General features: G+C 38.4%; 1 protein-coding gene across 1 annotated transcript in view; it reads left to right on the top strand.

Annotated features, from left to right (window-relative positions):
* Hmcn1 (hemicentin 1) overlaps positions 1-20,945 on the top strand; it is a 392,095-nt gene that overhangs the window by 352,993 nt on the left and 18,157 nt on the right. Inside the window, exons 87-99 of the mRNA XM_026392850.2 lie at positions 2,452-2,721; positions 3,258-3,428; positions 3,554-3,724; positions 9,200-9,370; positions 9,572-9,742; positions 10,188-10,358; positions 10,518-10,688; positions 12,562-12,711; positions 14,041-14,178; positions 14,880-15,001; positions 15,352-15,589; positions 19,358-19,420; positions 20,810-20,929. Coding sequence (XP_026248635.2) covers positions 2,452-2,721; positions 3,258-3,428; positions 3,554-3,724; positions 9,200-9,370; positions 9,572-9,742; positions 10,188-10,358; positions 10,518-10,688; positions 12,562-12,711; positions 14,041-14,178; positions 14,880-15,001; positions 15,352-15,589; positions 19,358-19,420; positions 20,810-20,929 — 2,127 coding nt within the window. The remainder of the gene's footprint in view (positions 1-2,451; positions 2,722-3,257; positions 3,429-3,553; positions 3,725-9,199; positions 9,371-9,571; positions 9,743-10,187; positions 10,359-10,517; positions 10,689-12,561; positions 12,712-14,040; positions 14,179-14,879; positions 15,002-15,351; positions 15,590-19,357; positions 19,421-20,809; positions 20,930-20,945) is intronic.

Raw genomic sequence — 20,945 nt, 5'->3', positions numbered from 1 at the left:
CCTGAGGGGGAAAAAATGGCTTTTTAAAAGTCTATTTATTTATTAAATACATAAAGAACACTACTGTGTGCCCTGCCTTGCTTAGACATACCAGGTTTCTTTTCTGTACATCTTTCCAGCAATGTTAATATGCTGATGTAAATTATGAGTCACCACAACAAGAATATAATAGGCCACATTTTCCATATAAATGTCGTTCCCCTGGCTTCCCTTGGCTCTTTGGCTCTTTGTGGGGTGAATGTAAATAGGGTACAACACAATTAGTTCCCGCTGGATGGGTGCTCCACTGACCCAGTAAGGCTGAGTTAGATCAGCTCATCTCTGTACTGATTGAAAACAAATGGAGCATATCACAAAGCCACAAATACAATTCAGCTCAAATTAAGATTGAACCACCAGAAGCAATGTGTTCATTTGGATAAAATGCTCGTATTTGATTGATAATCATGTGAATGATGGAATTATTGTAACCTTGAAAGATGTACATGTGGAATTTTATTTCTATGTCAATTGATTGCTTTATGGAACAATTAGAAATGCTCAAATATGGTATCTAAATGAGGATGCTGAGTTTTATTTGGTACTTTCTTTGGCTATAGTAATATGAACAGATGAACTTATTTAGTCATTTTGTAGTCACTTAGTGTTGGGTGACAAATTTGAGGTATTTACATTATTCAATAGCAGTTGTGCAAAGTCATAATCTAATCTAAATACTAGAAGGGAAATAAAATTATTGGTCCTAAAACTTTGTAGAGTGAGGTTAACGTAATCATCCGTTAAGGGCACATGACTGGAATGATGTGGGGCATGTATACATATAATGCACTATAGGACTCATGGCTGAGAGTCCCAACTTCATGTGAGGGAATTATTTTTATAAAACACATATCAGTTATCCCTTTTCAGCATATTAACATCATATCAAACAACATTGTACTTCTGTTTTGTTGTTAAGTTCTGTTCATTACAGATAACACTTCTCAACCTAAAAGACGACTTTGGTCTTAACCACTGTCTGAAACCTTGTATGCTACTATTCTCCAGGTGGATCATCCTTTCTAGTCTCCTGATTGTCTAAATCTATCTTCATGTTGTGTCTTCCTCTCCCACATAATTGGGCTTCCCCCCACACCAGGGATTGAACTCGGGGGCACTAACCACTGAGTCATATCCCCAGCCCTATTTTGTATTTTATTTAGAGACAGGGTCTCGCTGAGTTGCAATGGTTTCTTTGTTTGGCCCTCTTTTTTTTTTTTTTTTTTTTTTTAAGAGAGAGGGAGAGAGAATTTTTTTAATATTTATTTTTCAGTTTTCGGCAGACACAACATCTTCATTTGTATGTGGTGCTGAGGATCGAACCCGGGCCGCACGCATGCCAGGCGAGCGTGCTACCGCTTGAGCCACATCTCCAGCCCCTGTTTGGCCCTCTTTTTAATCATGCTAGACAATCTTCTGAAACTACTCATGAAAGACTCACAAATCTATAATCCTTTCCCACATCTCTATTCTGAGGTTTAGATGTGAATATCCACCTGCCATCCTGGCATCTCTAGATGAATGTCTCACAGACATCTCAACCTCAACAGTCCTGGATGGATCTAGTCATCATTTACCCCTAACTGCCCCCAACACATTTCTGTAATCTATTGAATTGTCTAAACAGACACCCTGTTGTCCAAATCAATACCCTAGAGTCATCAATTCTTAATTTTCAACATCTCTTCCTTTTCCTTTCCATGTCCAATGGAAAGCTTTGGTTTGACATATTGTTACTGTGGTTTATGCTCCCATATTAGCATATATTCTATAGTATACTATAATACTGGTAAATGATTAGTTACTTATCTGTCTTATTAGTGGGATATAAACTCCTTGAGCTAGAAATAATAATTGTTAACTCTGTATTCTCAGCACCTAGCACAATGCCTAGAAAATAGTAAGCTCTCTATTCACGTTTATTGAACAAACGAACAATGACTGGTGATGAAGATTGAGTTAATAAGTACTCTACCTGAAAAACAACTGAAGGAGAGACATGAATATTCATGTAAGGCATAGACAACAACAGCAATAGTAACTATGATTACTGTGTGCTTACTAGTTTAAAATTTATGCTTAGTCATCTTAATGGATTCTAACAGCAACCTTCTAAAGTAGGCACAAATTTTAAGGACAGAGACAGAGTAGTGAGGAATCGAAGCAAAAGTTGAATTAGAAAGCATCACTGAAGAGGCCATGCTCTAGGCTAACCCCCTGGAGGATTTTAAATTCTTGACACTTAAAAAAAAAAAAAAAAAGGAGTTTGAGAATTTTTATGATTGTCAGTTAAACCTATAATCTTAGGCTTGGGAAGCAACAGTGTTTTATCAATGAATCAGCCTAATTTTTTTCATAATAATGTTACCATGTTGTCTATGAAGAAATGTTAACGGTATGTACTTTACACAGGTCCTCCTGTTATTACTCTTGAACCAGTGGAAACGATTATTAATGCCGGTGGCAAAGTCACATTGGATTGTCAGGCAACTGGAGAACCTCATCCAACTGTTACATGGTCCAGACAAGGGCACACCATCCCCTGGGATGACCGAATTCGTGTGTTGCCCAACAACTCATTACATATTGCAGCCGCTCAGAAAGAAGATACTTCTGAATATGAATGTGTCGCTCGTAACTTAATGGGTTCTGTGCTTGTCAGAGTGCCTATCATAGTCCAGGGTGAGTGTGACTAGGGGGATATTCATATTAAACAGTACCTGCAGCAACTCAAATCATAAAAATTATCATGCATCTTGGTCTGAATCTCTTTAATGGTAAGACATTTCTAGATGGGCATAGAACAAAATCACATTACAGTTTAAGACTGAAGAGAATAAAACTATACAGATTATTTCAAAATGCCAAGTGAATGATTCGAAAAAAATCCCAAACTAAATTTTTTATTCAAAATTTAGTCAAATAAATTATCAGAAATCAATATTGATTATATATTTTAGAATGATACATACTCAAAAGGTAAACAGTATATAAACGTCATGGTCTCTAACTTCCAGCAGCTCAGACCTGAGAGAGAATGCTAATAAACTGAAGTTCTTCTCTCCTAGATATTAGCTTTACCTTAAAGTAAAGCTTCCATAAGCCATTCTTCAACAATCATAGATTCAGATCTGCACCCAGTATACAACTTAACTGAAGTCTGATTTACAATTCTGGATGTAAAAACGCTGAGACAAAGTTCAATGTTTTGCTTGCAGTTCATGGTGGATTTTCCCCATGGTCTGCCTGGAGATCCTGCAGTGTCACCTGTGGAAAAGGCATCCAGAAGAGGAGTCGACTCTGCAACAACCCCCTTCCAGCCAATGGTGGGAAGTCGTGCCAAGGGTCAGATTCAGAAATGCGAAATTGTCAAAATAGGCCATGTCCAGGTACAGTTCTGCCTTCGGTTGATAGGCATGTGCTTAATAGATACGCCTTCCATTCTTTGCCTGTAGACTACCTCAGTATAATAATTGAAATGTAACTCATGGCTTAATGGTTCACCTTTGTGCAGTGGATGGTCACTGGTCAGAATGGAGTCTCTGGGAAGAATGCACAAAGAACTGTGGACGAGGCAACCGAACGAGGACCAGAACTTGCAATAACCCATCAGCTCAGCACGGTGGGCGTCCATGTGAGGGGAATGCTGTGGAAACAATTATGTGCAACATTAAGCCTTGCCCAGGTAATAATCCATCAGTAATATTAGGATATCCAAAACTCTTACATTTGAATTTCTATAAAAGCATTACAGTCTCCTTTTTGTGCAAAGATGTTATGACCTTCACCCTTGAGAACAAATTTATGCTCTCTGTTCTTGGTTCTGGTTCATGGATAAACCTGTGAAGGACATTAATCAATGTTAAGTAAAATATCTGATTTAATGGAACGTGAAAAAGGCTCTTCACTGCAGAGTACTTTTTAACCATGTAGAGAAAACTTAAATATTTACAAAGTCATAAAACCTTAGAGCTGATGAGGACTTCGGGTAGCATCTATTCCAACTATCCAGTTGAGGTGAGAATAGTGAGCCTAGAGAGGTCAAAGCCTTCCTCAGAAACACACCATTGGTGAGGGGTAAAATTCTAGTAACTCCCATTCACTAATACTCGGAACATGATAGGCCCAAGCTAGGTACTTTTTGTGCAGGTTGTTATTGACTTGGTATTTCAGGGCTCTTTCTGATTGAAGTGACAGAAATCAAACTAACTTCAGGAGAAAACTCTTCTTTCAGGGATGATTGAATGCAAGGACTTGGCTAATGGTTTTATTAGTGGGTTTTCCATCTCTCCTCTCTGCTTTCCTCTCTTTAGCTTTATTCTCCAAAACACTGTTTCCATGGGTGGGGAAAAAAATGACTGTTGGCAGCTACTGGCTCATAGTTTTGGATCTAAAGTCTCAGAGAAAGAGTTCCTCAGTCTCTCAGAATTCATATCAGCCTCGGAGGAAGAAGCCTGTTTGTGACTGGTTTTGTTACATGCTTATGTATGAACTCAACTGAGTTCAGAAGGATATTCTGATAAGCAGCTTGGTGACGTGGCCCTCCACCTTGTCCGGCTGCCGCAGAGAAATCACATGGAATACAGGGGAGGCTATTCCTTCTTTCATTCATCTAGTCAATATGTATTTGCTGAGCACCTGCTCTGTGTTCAGGTACTGTTCTAATTGCTAGAATTAGAACTATAGATAGACGGTATCATTCAAATACTGAAAGTATCATGAACAAACTCAAGGAGTTGAAGTGAGGGATCACAATGGAGAAATACGCCGTAGCTAGGACAGTCAAAGGGATGTGGACTAATCCAAAGGAGACAGGTATCCAGCATGTTGGGTACTGCATTCTATTTTGACAATAAGGAAAGACTCAAAAAGTAATGTTAAGTAATTTGTTAAGGTTACAAAGCTAGTAAAAAGTGAATCACCCACCATTACGTACAACTCTAATGTGGGGAAAGAAAGTCAATCAAGGATATGAACAGAAGTTGATTTGATTCACAAGCCTGTTTTCTGGGATCCTGGGCATTTTTGTTTGCAGTTGAGAACTTCTGTTAGATTTTAAAAATGAAACACTGTCCTGAAATCTTAAACAAAATGAACCAAAAGCCAAGGATTTGTTTTGGTCTTAAAGAATGAAAACTCGAAATATAATAGCTTTATGTTATAAAGTAAAAAGAGCCAGAAATACCTGATTAGAGAAATTTTTATACTCTTTTTCAGCCATAACTATATAATGAAAAACTAAACGATATTTGTAAATATGCTAAAATACAGGTCAGCTTTTTCTCTTGGGATTGAGTAGCTTCCCCTTCTCACCAATGCACAGATAGCCTAAGACTATCTTCTCATTTGCTGGGTGCGGGGGCGAGGGGGGGGGGAATGGATGTAAAAATCTTAGGCACATAAGAGGTTTGCTTTTAGTGTGAATTTATTTTCAACTATGTCAAACTTAAAGGAAAGCTGAAACAATAGCATAAAGAACTACTATGTTACTCTTACCCAGATTCACTGATTATTTGTGTTTTCCTAAAATAACCCTGTTCTCTTTCATAGGCTTAGTAAAGTTATCAAAATTGGTAAATGTAACACAGATGCAAGAATATTATTTAATATCATTATCTCTTCCCAATATCCAATATTAGAATAGTACACATTCTAATATTGCCAATTGTTCCAGCAAATTCCTCATCACTCTTTTCTTCTTGTTTCTACTCCAAGATCCAATCCAGGATCACACTGACATATTTGTCTTGTCTCTTTAGTCTTTTTTTTAACTGGAACAATTCCTATCTCTCATTGTGTTTCATGACCTTGGTAATTTTGAAGTGTACAAGCCAATCATATGATGATGAGGAGGAGGACGATGATGCAGTACTAGGGATTGAACTCAGGACCTCATGCATGCTAGGCAATGGCTCTATCACTGAGCTATATACCTAGCCCTTTTTGAAATAAAATTTTAAATTGCCCAAGTTGCTCAAAGTGATGTCAGATTTCCCATCCTTCTACTTCAGCCTCTTGAGTAGCTGGGATTGCAGGTATGCACCACCATACCAGGGGTTAGGCTCATCATTTTATAGAACAGTTTTAACTTGCATTTGTCTGATAATTCCTCATGACTACATTTTGGTAAGGACACCATAGAAGTGGTTTTGTGTCCTCCTTTCAGAAAGCATATGTCGTCAGTTCACCCTGACTGGCTTTGCTCCTTGTTCAAGGTGGTACCTGCTGCTATATAGTCACAACTTTTACCTTTATAACTAAAAAGTACGCTTTAGGGAACTTTGAGATCATATATACATGATTTCACCACCAGTTCTAGCATTCATATGATGATTCTGATTTGAATCATCATTTCTGTGATCTCTTCAAACAACAATTTTCTAACTCCATCATGTCTTCTGCATCTGTTATTGATTCTGCATTGTAAATAACTTTGTCCTTGTTATTTCTTTATTTCTTGATTATATCAGTAGGGACTTGTATAATTCAGTAGTGATACTCAGGTATCATTTAATGGTTTATCATCACTATTACCATTGTTTTTCGTGGTGGCTCAAAATATCCTGGGTTCACTTAGTGGAGGCAAACCTCTTCAGGCTAGGTTGAGTGTTCTTTTGAGATGGATGTCCCCATGATTCTTGGAGTACTTCTTTCATTCTGGGTGCAAGTAGATATTTCAAACTTGTATGTTTTTCTCCCAGTTAAGAGTACAATATTTTTAAGTTGCCAATCCTCTCTCCAAAAAAAAAAAAAAAAAAGATATCATCTGAGGTGGGCAGACTTCACCATTTGCAAATGATTGCATTTTATATATTTATAGTGATGAGATATTATATATGCATATAGTTACAGATTTATTAAAGAATGAGCATTTTTAAGTGTCTTCATGAAAAGTATGAAGAGCTTTGAGTGACAATCAAAATAGCTTATAACTCACACAGTTCTTACTTTATATCCTATACTTTCCAATCACTTTTCCTCTATAAACTCGTCATTTCTCACCCTGCCCCTAATAAGGTAAGCTCTTTTATAGTCCACATATTGCAGATGATGGAACTAGGCACACTGAGGCCAAGTCACTTGTGTGCAGTTGTACAGCCAGAAAGAGCAGAGCAGATCCTCAGACCCTGGATGTCTCCCCCACAGTCCTAGCTCCCAGCTCTGGGATCAAGTGATCTTCTATAATCAGAATTACAACCAAATGGAGCAACAAGTTCAGTTATTATATTTTGCATTTTTCTCATATAGTACTTCCTCTGTAGTTGTATCTTATTGGTTCGTTGTTTTTCTTTTTTCAATATCATCCAGATATCATGATCTTTCATGCCTTTGATTTCTTTTTTATCATTCCATTCCTCTAAAAGAAACATTTCAACCCTATCACATTTTGCGTCATGAATGTCAGTTCTGTTTAGGGCTTCCTGTACTTTATAAAAATAAAAAATAAAGGACATGAAGGTCCTCATGTGAAAACATCTAGTTATGTGTAGTAGGAACCCAACAGATACTAAGTGATAAATGTCATTCATCTATAATCCAATAAAGAAGTCCATCTATGCTTTTATATTGCCAGAGGTTTGAGCTTTGGTTAACCAACAGCCTTGAAAATAGAATATGGTGCAATAATTAGAACTGTAGAATTTTTGAAATTATAGTGGACATATAACTGTTATGAGCATCTACAATCTGACTTAATACAGAAGTAATTTCAAATAACATCTGCACCTATTTAAAGACTTTTTTCTTCTTTCCTTTTATATTTTGTCAATAGTTTCTTAGTGCAAAATCTTGACTAAAATAGAATTCTGTGTCTGTGTTTGCATGGTTCTACAAAGCATAAATAGTCAACTAATCAAAAAATCAGTTAATTAGGGCTGGAGTTGTGGCTCAGTGGCAGAGTGCTTGCCAAGCACATGTGTGACACTGGGTTCTATCCTTAGCACCACATAAAAAACCTACTTTTTTGTCTTATTTTTTTTTTAAAATCAGTTATAAAAGATACATTTTAAAATATTTAGAAAACAAAGCAGATAAATAATGATCTCATTACTTCATTTTCACTTTATTATTTTGGTGTCTCACAGGTTGTGTTCAGAGGTTATTTAGGTGCAGACCTTAATGACCCTATTCTGGTTCATATCTTGGTTAAATGGATGACCAAAGAAAACACTTTAAAACCTCCATATCTAGAAAGTTTCTTAAGCTAAAACATGACCTGATGCTGACTTCTCCATACAAGAAGCCGTAGTGCTGATTCTCAGCCTGTGCACCTGGTAGGAAACACAATTGCTCCTGTCCTTGTGGTCAGATGCTGTCATATGTTAGTTACCAAAAGGAAAGCCTTAATATTACTTCTTGGAAACTACTGGTCAGATTTTTTTTTCTGTTGTTAGGAAGCAGGTGAGTGTGTTATTCATAACTTTTAATTCATGAACATTATGTAATGGAGAAAAGTTTTCAAAAGAGTTCCAACAGTTCACACTACACATTGAATGCTCCCAGTACATGTGTAGGAACAAAGCTGTATCAGGCTTAAAGATGTAGTGTCACAGTCTGGGGGTCCAGATTATCACTGCTGAAATACTCATAGTATCTAGAACCACATTTAGATCTGTTACACACACTTGTTTCTAAGCTTCTACTTTATTCTGTTTCCCCTAGAGCACCAAGAGTAGACAAATACTTAGCTAGGGTTTCAACACTCGGTTTGTGTTAATATATGGTACTGTGATTAAATTTAATTTTAATAAAATATCCACATTTGGATAATCTTAAGCATTTATTTTGGCATGAGGTAGGCCTTCTGAATTTCCTTAGATACAAATTCCTCTGAAAATCTAAGCAGAAGGAGAAAATAATATCATCTGTAATGTTTCCTTTGGTTCAGTTTCCGATATTTTAGATTATGAGCTAATCAGTTCATTCCAGAATCTACTTATTTGTATAGTTTTGTTTTCTTAGGTTTCTCTAAATTTTTAAAATATTTATTTTAAAAATTTTTATTTTTTATTTGGTACTGAGGTTCAAACCCAGTGCCTCGCACGTGTTAGGCGAGCACTCTACTGCTGAGCCACAACCCCAGTGCCTGTTTGTGTTTTTGTTTTGTTGTTAACAAACATGGTTCCACGACTTGAAACTCTGTCTCTTGGGGTTTTTGTAGTTCATGGAGTGTGGAGTGCTTGGCAGCCTTGGAGTGCATGCAGCGAAAGCTGTGGAAAAGGTACCCAGACAAGAATGAGGCTTTGTAATGACCCACCACCATCGTTTGGTGGATCCTACTGCAATGGAGCAGAAACACAGATGCAAGTTTGCAATGAAAGACACTGTCCAAGTAAGAGAAATACACTGTTCATACCTTCAGTTAACTAACATCATCTTCTCTAGGTCGTGTGCCAGTGATAATCTATTCCATTTGGACTGTGCCCACAAGGGCATCCCTCAACCTAACATGCCCAGGGTTTAACCTCATCTCCTTTTTAGCCCTATCCTGTTTGGGTGGGAACCAAACTCTTGTGTTTTTCTCTCGATGCAGTCGATGGCAAGTGGACAAGTTGGTCCAGCTGGAGTGCCTGTACCGTGTCCTGTGGAGGAGGTGCCAGACAGAGAACAAGGGACTGCTCTGACCCTGTCCCCCAGTACGGAGGAAGCAAATGTGAAGGGAGTGATATCCAGAGTGATTTTTGCAATAGTGACCCTTGTCCAAGTGAGTGTTGGAAACAGTGAGTCAACATTATACTTTCTTAAAGCTTCATGATGACCTGAATCCCTCTGAATTACAATACGTGTCACTTGGTCCTTTAGCCTTTGGTTTAGGATGTCGGGATGTTGTGTGGTTACAGTTCCCTGAATATTACAGCCTGAGCACACCAAGAGCAAGACCCTGTCTCATTTCTGCCTTTCTAGTTCCTGGGGTATTTTAAGTACAACATACAGTAAATAGATGTTAAATGGAATTGCAAAATCACTAGAGGATATACCCCATTTCTAGACAAAGCAACAGCCACCCCATCTGCCTTTGGAAGTTGCCCATTCATAGATTTATGCATTTGTGTTTCCTAGAGATCTTTCCACATGTTGTGGATGAATGTCATTGTTTAATGCTTCTCATTTTTAGAGCTCTGTTTTTGTCACATTATTCCATGTTGTAGCCCATGGTAACTGGAGTCCTTGGAGTGGCTGGGGAACGTGCAGCCGGACGTGTGACGGAGGGCAGACGCGGAGGTTCCGCACCTGCGATAACCCGCGTCCCTCCAATGGAGGAAGAGCGTGTGTGGGGCCAGACACACAGATCCAGAGATGCAGCACGGACATGTGTCCTGGTGAGCTTCTCCACTCCTGACAGTGGAAGGAGGGAAGCATTTTGTTTAGTGCTCATTGTCACAGCCCCATCATTAAAATAAAAGTTAAATGGGAGGAAAAACCAGGTGTAGATTTTAATACCCCTTTGTTACTGTTAACCATTCTGTTCTTGCTCCCAGTGGATGGAAATTGGGGAAACTGGCAGAGCTGGAGCCACTGTTCTGCCTCCTGTGGAGGAGGTGAAAAGACTCGGAACCGGCTGTGTGACAGTCCAATGCCATCTAAGGGTGGCCGTTCCTGTCCAGGAGATGCTACTCAGGTGTCCAGATGCAATACACAAGCATGTCCAGGTAAGTAACTAGGTTGGATTTGGGTGGGGCCATTGGCAGCACATTTTGTGAAAATCAGAAGCAGGTGCCACTCTGAGCCCCGCAGTTTACAAAACAGAGCCAAGTCTGAAAGGAGTAAGTAGAAAAACAGTGTGCTTTCCCCCTAGAAGTGCTTGTGGCTGGGTTTTAGCCTCTGACTGCTGCCTTCCAGGCTTCGTTATAAAAGGCTCCAGTTTGCACAGGCCAAATGAGAGTCCTGAGCTTGACAAGTCAAATGGTGAAGGAGAGTAAAGTTCTGTTAAGTTTGCTTTAGAAATAAAAGGTCCCTGAAAAATCAAGAAAGCCCAATTGGCAGAGTGAGCATGGTTCACGTGAAAAGATTGGTAGGACCTGGGCAAGCTAAGAGAACGAGTGTCCACCTGTCAGCTGCTCTGCATATCAGGTGGATTTGGAGGCTCCCTTCTGAGACATGACAACAGTCTGGTTTGGGGTGAAGTATTTTGTGGCTCAGGGAACAGGGAAATCTGGACTGGTGCACAGTCGGGGCTACAGAGTCCAGCAGAAGTTTCATGGACCCATCTAGGGGGTAAGAACTAGAAGACAACTGTTGAGTGTAGGGACTCAAGTTTCTCGGTGGGACTAGAGAACTAGGCCCATGTGACACCTACTTCCCTGTCATTCCAGTTGGATAGGACCGAGGACAAGATCCAAGTTGGCCTACCAGGTTCCAACTGGCCCCTCTCCTCTCAAAGGGTCACACATGTCCTTCTCCTGTCCTGGTTAAGATCTACCTTCTCAGACCTCCCAGAGTCGTAGATACCATGAACACAGTACATTTCCACTTCACGTTTATTTATGGAATTCCAATGTACATCCATCTCCCCTTTTCATACATAAGCTCTATGGAAGCAAGCATCCTTTTCTTTCTTTACATTTTTGCCTTCAATACTTGTTGAACAAAGGAATTTCTGAATGTGAAGACTGAATCAACAAAAAGAAATGTTTTCTGTCACTAAGAATCAAATGCCTAATTTGATTGTATTTCTCAAAGTGGAGTTGAACAGCATTTTATTGAGATAACAGTATATAAAATACCTAGTGGTGGCTTTAAAATGTATTCAGGTAATAGACATCATATAATGAATATTTATGAACTTCATTACCAGTTTTTTTCCACTGTTTCCTGTCTTGTCAAAGCATCCATTAATCATCTATTTTGTTCCAGTAATCAATAATTTTGTTGAACAACAGAAAGAAGACATGAAAAACAATAGGTTTTAAGGCCAAGTAGATAATGTGTTTGAATCCTTATTGTACAGCTTTGTAATAATGGGAAAGTTACTTGATGTCTCTGAACTTTTTTTTTTCTAGAATCTGCAAACTGTAGCTATTTAAAGCTACCTTAGAGGATGTAGAAAGGATGAGAAGAGTTAACGTGTATTATGTTATTTTTGTGCACGACCTTCTTAGTAAACTGATTGTCATAATTAGCAAACACACACTTTATTTTGCTTGTTGGACTGGGTGTTGATTTTCTTTGGCTTCGGAAATACTGTGATGTACATAGATTGAAAAGACCCTAGATTTATGGGGGACAATGGGTGTTACGTGAAAAAAGAATTTTTTAATATACTTCATTCATTTTTATGTGGTGCTGAGGATTGAACTCAGTGCCTCACACATGTGAGGCAAGCACTCTGCCACTGAGCCACAGTCCCAGCCCAAGTAGAATGTTTTAAAGCTTATTCATTCCACTTTTGAATTCAGATGTCATACGACCTCTTTGAAGTTTGAGAAAATTTGTAGCATCTCTGAGCATTGGCTTTCTTTCCTCCCATGTCATGTTTGTGAAATTGCTTCCTTAATCCAGGAATGTTTTTAATTCCCCCATTAGGTGGGCCCCAGCGCGCCAGAGGAAGTGTTATTGGAAATATTAATGATGTTGAATTTGGAATTGCTTTCCTTAATGCCACAATAACTGACAGCCCCAAATCTAATACTAGAATAATACAAGCCACAATTAGCAATGTGCCCCGTAGTCTTGGTAAGTCTTTCATATACTTCTTTATCGGTTTTATTTTTTTTAATTTTTCATTGCTTTATTCACATTTTTTCTCTTAACTGTTTCTGTAAAAAAATTTTTATGAGCTCTCATTATTTTTTGCATTACAATTCTTAATACACTTTTATACCACAATTTATCATTATCTCTGTATACAAGATATGTTGACACCAAATTCACATCTTCCTACATGTATTTTGTACAACAATGAGGATCTCCTTCCACCATCCATGCAATTCCCCTTCTCCCACCCTCTTCCTCCCTACCCCATTTGAAGTCACCCCCCCTTAGAGAGGACATTTGTTTTTTGGGGGATTGGCTGACTTCACTTAGCATAATCTGCTCTAATGCCATCTATTTCCCTGCAAATGCCATGATCTTATTATTTTTTAGTGCTGAGTCCTATTCCATTGTGTATAAATGCCACTTTTTTTTTTTTTTATCCATTCATCCACTGAAGGACATCTAGGTTGGCTCCACAGTTTATAGTAGCAGAATTCACAATAGCTAAACATTGATGTGGCTGTGACCCTGAAGTACGTTGTTTTTAGGTCCTTTGATTATAGTCCGAGAAGAGGAATAGCTGGGTCAAATGGTGGTTCCGTTCCCAGCTTTCCAAGGAATCTCCATGCAGCTTTCCAAATTGGCTGCACCAATTTGCAGTCCCACCAGCAGTGTATAAGTGTACCTTTTTCCCTGCATCCTCACCAGCACTTGTTGTTTGTCTTCATAATGGCTGCCATTATTACTGGAGTGAGATGGTATAATAAAATGCCTACAGCAGAAGAATTAAAACCAAGAATCAACAAATGGGATGAATTCAAACTAAAACATTTTTTTTCTCAGCAAAAGAAACAATCTGTGAGATGAATAGGGAGCCTACATCCTGGGAACAAATTTTTACCCCTCACACATCAGATAGAGCGCTAATCTCTGGGATATATAAAGAGCTCAATAAGATAAGCACCAAAAAAATAATAATAATCCAATCAATAAATGGGCCAAGGACCTGAACAGACACTTGTCAGAAGAGGATATACAATCAACCAACAAATATACAAAAAAAATGCTCATCATCTCTAGCAATTAGAAATGAAATTAAAACTACTCTAAGATATTTATATAATTTCTGGATTTTGCTACCACTAAATCAATAGCATAATAGAGGGCTTTTAAAACCCTATTTCATTGGTGAAGAACTGGACATGTTTTTTGTTATTCAGCCTTGTTTAGTATTCATCCTTGTGAATAACCTACTATGAAAATAATAATAATTAACAGTAAATATTTTGCTTTATCTTTTTTCTTTAGGTCCAGCAATGAGAAAGATAGTTTCTATTCTAAATCCCATTTATTGGACAACAGCAAAGGAAATAGGAGAAGCAGTCAATGGCTTTACCCTCACCAACGCAGTCTTCAAAAGAGAAACCCAAGTGGAATTTGCAACTGGTTAGTGTCAACTGAACTCAGTAATCCATTACTATAAAAAATGATGGCCATAAAGATGGTGGTTAAGAAAAATGCATGTTTCCACAGTCATTAAGTTTTTGATGCAATCTCATCATAAATAATATAAATGCAATTTTGTATTTTTGTGTGAATAAATATTAGCATGAGATCTATAAGAGGCGAGGGGTTCTCAAACAGTATTATAATTTTTATATAGCCTCTCCAAGGTTGGTCAGCCTCAGTAACAACGACCTTTAAGAGGAAAGGGGGGAGGATGGTCTCTTTAATAAGCATTTAATCATCCCAAAAGACAAGTGGGTCTTTCCGTGGCCATCTGCTTAAGATACCATCTTCCTACTCTCTGAAGTACTGGAAAGAAGCCCTACACCAGACTTGTGGTCTTTGCCTTTCAGCCTGGTGAAGCTGCCAGCCCATCTCACAGGCGGTCCATTTCATACAAGTGCTTTGCTATTGCCCATTATCATTACGCTTTATTTTTGCTACATAGAAATTTTTAGGAGAAACTCCATTCAGGAAATCTGACTTTTCAATTGGGAAGCCAAGTGCCAGGTTTATTCTATTGGTTGATTCAAGTTTGAACCCCAGCAACACAGCTGAACTGTTCTGTTAGGTAAATCTGCTCTGTGCTTACACAAGCCATATGTATTGTGCTGTAAGAATGGATGCATTGTAATTCCCAGGAGAAATCTTGCGGATGACTCATATTGCCCGGGGCTTGGATTCCGATGGTGCTTTGCTTCTGGACATCGTGGTGAGTGGCTATGTCCTGCAACTTCAGTCACCTGCAGAAGTCAACGTGAAGGTAAATGACAAATTTTCTCCACTGTTTATTAGAGTCTGGGTCGATACCTATAGGGAGAGCAGAGAACTTGTGTCCTTTTTCTTATTCACTTTGGAGAGTAAACGTGTAAACCACCGAGGTTATAAATGATTATCTGGTCTCTGTTTAAAATCGTGGACAAGCCTTAGAAATTCAGTTTTTATGACCCTGCTTATCAGGATCAAGATCACTCCTATGTTGGTTTAAGCCATTTGTTTAATTTTCTTCAGGCAAAGATAATAGTTAATTGTTGCATAAAAATTAGTGTGTAGCATCCATTAAAGAAAAAAATATGTTGTGAGCCATATTGATCTTCAAATTATTCTACTTAGGATTACACAGAGGATTACATTCAGACAGGCCCTGGACAGCTCTATGCCTACTCAACACGGCTCTTCACCCTCGATGGCATCAGTGTCCCCTATATGTGGAACCACACCGTTTTCTACGATCAAGCACAGGGAAGAATGCCTTTCTTGGTAGAAACCCTTCATGCATCCTCTGTGGAATCTGACTATAATCACTTAGAAGAGACATTGGGTTTCAAGATTCAGGCTTCAATTTCCAAAGGTAATTTGATTAAAGGAAAGTCCATATCTCCATGTCACCTAGTTCTAATTATATCAATGCCATTAAAAATGAAGATGTGAAGGCTTTGACCTTACATGGTGATATCAGGCTTTTCATGTGTGTTATCTGTGTTTTGTTGGAGGTAAAACCTGTGGTATAGCCAATCCACTGAAGTTCTAGTGCATGCAGTTTACTAATGTGCTCCTTCATACTGCATGGTGAAGATGTAGGAATAAAGTCCATTGGTTATTGTTCTCAACCTTTTATTAGTCTAGGAACTTCTAAAATTCCTAAAACATCTAAACTTATTTCTTCAAAACACCATTCAAAAAAGTTTCCATATATTAAAAGCAGGTTTTAGAAACTCTATAGCAATAATCAGAATTTCAACTGTCACTTCTTGTTCCTGGAGCTGACAATTTTTGAACTGCTTTCCATTTTCCAAGCAATACTCTCTGATAGGTGGTTTTTTGATGCATTTATTCCCCAAGATTTCCTTTTCAGTCATAAAAGCCCCAACAGCAATTAGTGTTCCATATCCTGTAGGGTCTTGAGGCCGGGAGATGCTTGTGTGCGGTTAAGTTATAGACACAAAATGTTTGCGTAACTTTAGCTTTGCACCAAGGCTTCGTGAGTACACTTAAAAGCATTCATATTGACCTTGTGTGTGCTTTGCTTTGGGCTGACTTTCCTAAAACACAGCCAAGTAGATTTTAAATAACAGTGCAAGAAAAAAAAACCAAATAACAGAAAAAGCAAAATTCATCTTTACAAGTTACTCTTGCTTTTATCAGCTGTCCCCATAACCATTTTCTTCTTCACCATCTATCAGAACTGCTTCGTCAAGTTTTGAGATCATAATCATTGGAAAATATGAGTTCACATTTTTTTTTCAGATAATCAGATTTGTGAGTAGCATGGCCACTAACACCTATGGCCCCACAGCAGCGCTGATCTCTCATTTTACTCTTGGGTACATGTGTAGGCCATTTGGACAAGAGAAGAGCCACTGAAATTGAGGGCTATATTTTTTCAATTATGCCAGAGTTTCTAATTTAACTGCTTTTTCTACTATTTTCAGTATACCATATAAATATAACTTGGCAAAGATGTTGGTTATAAAAGAATTTATGCCAGCTGGGACCAGAGGAATTAAAATGATTTTTAGAAAGTCATGTATGCTATCTTGCATTATCTAAGCTGTGACTGAATGGAGGCCTTTGTGCATCTTTAAGGGTCTCATTGGGTGGTCTGGGCATTTTAAGGCCTCTTACATGCTTGGATAATAAGTCTCTGAATTACCCCCATATGCAAGCCATTCCTTGCTGACAATGTTCCTTTGAATTTCAAGAATTGTGCACCTGCAATTTGTTTTTGAGTGACCACCAGGGGGCGAGCTTGCATTCTTGGTGACTTAATCAGAAAACTCATTCTAGGATTCTGTGCTAAGAAAAAAATACAAAAATTGTCAAAGGTGAATGCTTAGGAAGTTCCATCTGTTATTATTTGTAATAGAAAAATAATCAATAAACATCCTGGAAGTAGACTATAAATATGCAAGTTATGGCATAGATGTAGGATAACTTCCTTAATAATCATTTGAAATTTTTAAGAAACATTAATTCACTTGTTTAGCAACTTTTTGTTGAGGGCAACATGGAGTAAACAAGTGAAAAGGAGAATATTTGTGACTTAGTTGAAAATCAGGGAATAGTATGATCCAGACCTAGACTGCCTACAGGTGAGTGATTATAAGAAAACCTTTATACTGGCTGAAAAACAGGTTATCATATCTCTTTCTTACCAATTTTTATAAGGAGTGGAACTAAGGGAACTATTTTTTATTAGTAAAGCTAAGCAATTATAAATCTATTTTTTAAAATATTTTGTTGTATTGGGGATTGAACCCAGGGACCCATGCAAGAGATTTGCTACTAAGCCACACTCCAAGCTCCTAATGTAATTTAAATATGTATTTATTAAAATGACTGAAAAGAAAAACCACAGAATGCCTACAAATGTAGTTTGTTTCAAAGTAACCAGATTAGAGAATTTTATTCTATACCTTTTGAAGTTTTTACTATTATACATTTTTATAATATAAAAAGAAACAAGAGGAAAATAATCCATAGTTAGTATATATTTTAATATGAAAATCTTTGGACAAAGAGGTAGTCATATGCCTGAGCCTATATATGTACAATCCTACTGTGATTGAGAGTTTTTTTCAGGGGATTATAGAGGTGGCCTTAAGCCACTCAGTAACATTTTTAATGAAACAAAATATAATCAGACATCAATTTCTGTGACAATTGCATTCCTGGAAAATACATTAAAGATTCAAATCACATGAAAAAATGTTTGGTACACATGTTCAAAGCTTAGACAATTACAGCCTTCTCATTTCCTAACAATCTTGCCATACTATCCCACACATTTCAGTATTGTAAAACCAGCCGAGGGTCTTCCTAGTCACAGAATTTTAATATCCTTTTATTGTCATGACAACCAAAGTATCTCATAACTTCCCAAATGAAAGATTGTCTGTCCCAATTGAGACCAAAAATCTAAAGTTACTATCTGGTAATAACTTACTAGGTTTATACGATATGTTATTTTCTATAATTATATCCCCTACATAGCATACTAGTTGGATTAAAGAATGTGTGAATAAACAAATGAGTGGAACATAAATTATAATCACCACCTGATTCAGTGGTGGAAAGTCGCACATTCATCTAAGTCTAGCTCCAGTACATTATTAGCTCTTTGATCTTAGGCAATTTATGTGACCTCAGTCTCAAATTCTTCATCTGAAAATTGGGCACCGTGGCCCTAGGGGAATTGTGAGGTTTAAAAGAAAGCAGTGAATCACGCAATGGTCACTTAGCACATGCTCTAGACATTTCTTTTCCATCCATCCTATTCCCACTCCCTGGGAACACTCAGGAGGAGTTGCATCCTCTTAGGAAAGAGATTCCTTATTACTTGTTCCTCTTGATGTCTAACTTAAATCTGTTCTAGAACAGTATCCTCGTTTCCCCTTGCTTCAACTCCACAGGAAAGGACAACATCACATACTGAGTGTTTTCACCCGAAAGATCCACAAAAGGAGAGGGCTGCTTCATGAGGTTCTTCTTTCCACTGACACAGATTTTTCTTTGGGCGGGGGTTACCAGGGATTGAACTTAAGGGCACTCGACTCTCGACCACTGAGCCACATCTCTAGCCCTATTTTTGTATTTTATTAGAGACAGGGTCTCACTGAGTTGCTTAGAGCCTCCCTAAATTGTTGAGGCTTGCTTTCAACTTGCAAACCTTCTGCCTCTGCGATTATAGGTGTGTGCCACCACGCCCGGCTTGGTGCAGATTACTTTAAGTTGCTTGAAAACTGCAAGCTTTCCTCCTTCCTAAACACAGCAGAGTAGTGATGACTAGAAGACAGCACTTTGCCTGGGCTGTGCATAGCGTACACAGTTATGATAAATAAAAAGAATTTGAGATAAAGTGATTTCATTTCATTTTCTTTTGACTGATATGAACAACCTAAACAGAAAATCTGTTTCCGGCAGCCACGCGCCAGTCTCTGCACAGTGATTCATTTAGTTCTTGGTTGGGAAACAAGGCGAGTTTTCCTTTCTTGCTTGTTTCCACCTGTTGCATTTGTGTCATGTGATGGAGTGGTGCCATATCTCCCAGGGGAGACTGTAAAGGAAATGGATGCTACTATTCTAATAAACTGGTTAACTTTGCTCTCCTCTTTCATAGGAGATCGCAGTAACCAGTGCCCGTCTGGATTCGCCTTAGACTCAGTTGGACCTTTTTGTGCTGGTAAGTGTAGGAATAAATAAAGCATTTTTAATTTTATAAAATTGTCACTAATACGTATCATTTAGTGGACATCATCTACCATTTTTCTAGGTTTTTGATCATCACAACAGTTCTATAAATGTCCCATTTGACAGGTGAAGAAGTTGAGATGTAGAGAATTAGAATCACTTAGCATCAGGTGGCAGACTAGATCTGAATTTAAATTTTTTTTTTTTTTTATAAATCCCACGCTTTGGCAGGTTGGCGACAATCAACTGTGTCAGGGCTAGTAAGTGACCAAGTACAGAAGTGGAGAGAGCAAAGAGCACTAAACTTCGCCTAGCGGCTTGGTTGCCATGGGTGCACGATGGAATGATCCAACACGACATCACCAAACCCTAGAACTGCTAGGTGGTGCTATACAGGAGGATTGTGGACCTTTGAATAGCCACTAACTTCATCCTACCAAGTCCAGTACAAGAGAGTCTCAGAAAAATGAATAGTTCTGTAAATGACTTAAGGAGCTCAAATTTGTATACTCAGTTATTTTCTTCCACTTATGGGCAATGTAATCCAGTCTAACAGTGAAAGGGTGGTCTTCAGACTGCCCAAATTTCAGCTCTGCCAATCATGACCTCAGGCAAGTTGCCTAAGAAAATCAATTTAAATGAGTAGAGATTTATTTTTCTTCACAATTTCAGAAGTTCCCAGCTATTGTTTCTGGACAAAATATCATGGCTGGGAGGGCATGGAGGAGCATAGCAGTTCTGGTGACTGGGAAGCAGAGAGAGAGAAGGGAGGGGAAGAGACAGAGATGAACCAGGAACAGGATATTCCCTTCAAGGACAGGTTAGGCCCCCCTCCTGACGTTTCCACCATCTTCCAATAATGCCACCAAATTGTGAATCCCCCATCAATGGATTAACCCACCGATGAGCGTAGAGTTCTCATGATCCAATCACTTCCCCAAACACCATCTGTGAACTTTGCTGCATTGAGGATGAAGCCTTTTAACACAGGAGCCTTTGGGGGACATTCCAGTTCCACAATATCACACTATCACCTGTTTGTCCTTCAGTTTTGTCATGCAAAATGAGAATAGCATTCTCCTAGAAATGCTCTGAAGATTAAGTGAAAACTGGTTTAAAAAAAATTAGATGGTAGTAAATGGTAAATACATTTTAGGTAACATCACTGTTGTTTGAAAGTAAAATATTCACTACCGGAGACAATTTGTAGACCTCAAATTCATTTTTGTTCCATAATTCCATTTTGTGGCACTCCGAGCATTCTCTTATGAAATTCAGGTCAGTGCATTGACTTCTGCAAGCAGCTGTTTTCACTGACTGCTGTCGCTCCTAAAAAAATCAGGTCTGCATGCCGATTGGGTTGTATTTCTTCTTCTTTCAGACGAAGATGAGTGTACAGCAGGGAACCCCTGCTCCCATACCTGCCACAATGCCATGGGAACCTACTACTGCTCTTGCCCCAAAGGCCTCACCATCGCGGCGGATGGAAGAACGTGTCAAGGTATTCAGACACACAC

This window comes from Urocitellus parryii, chromosome 9 (genome assembly GCF_045843805.1).
Source record: "Urocitellus parryii isolate mUroPar1 chromosome 9, mUroPar1.hap1, whole genome shotgun sequence".
Classification (NCBI taxonomy): domain Eukaryota; kingdom Metazoa; phylum Chordata; class Mammalia; order Rodentia; family Sciuridae; genus Urocitellus; species Urocitellus parryii.
This window is presented reverse-complemented; position numbering and strand designations above follow the sequence as displayed.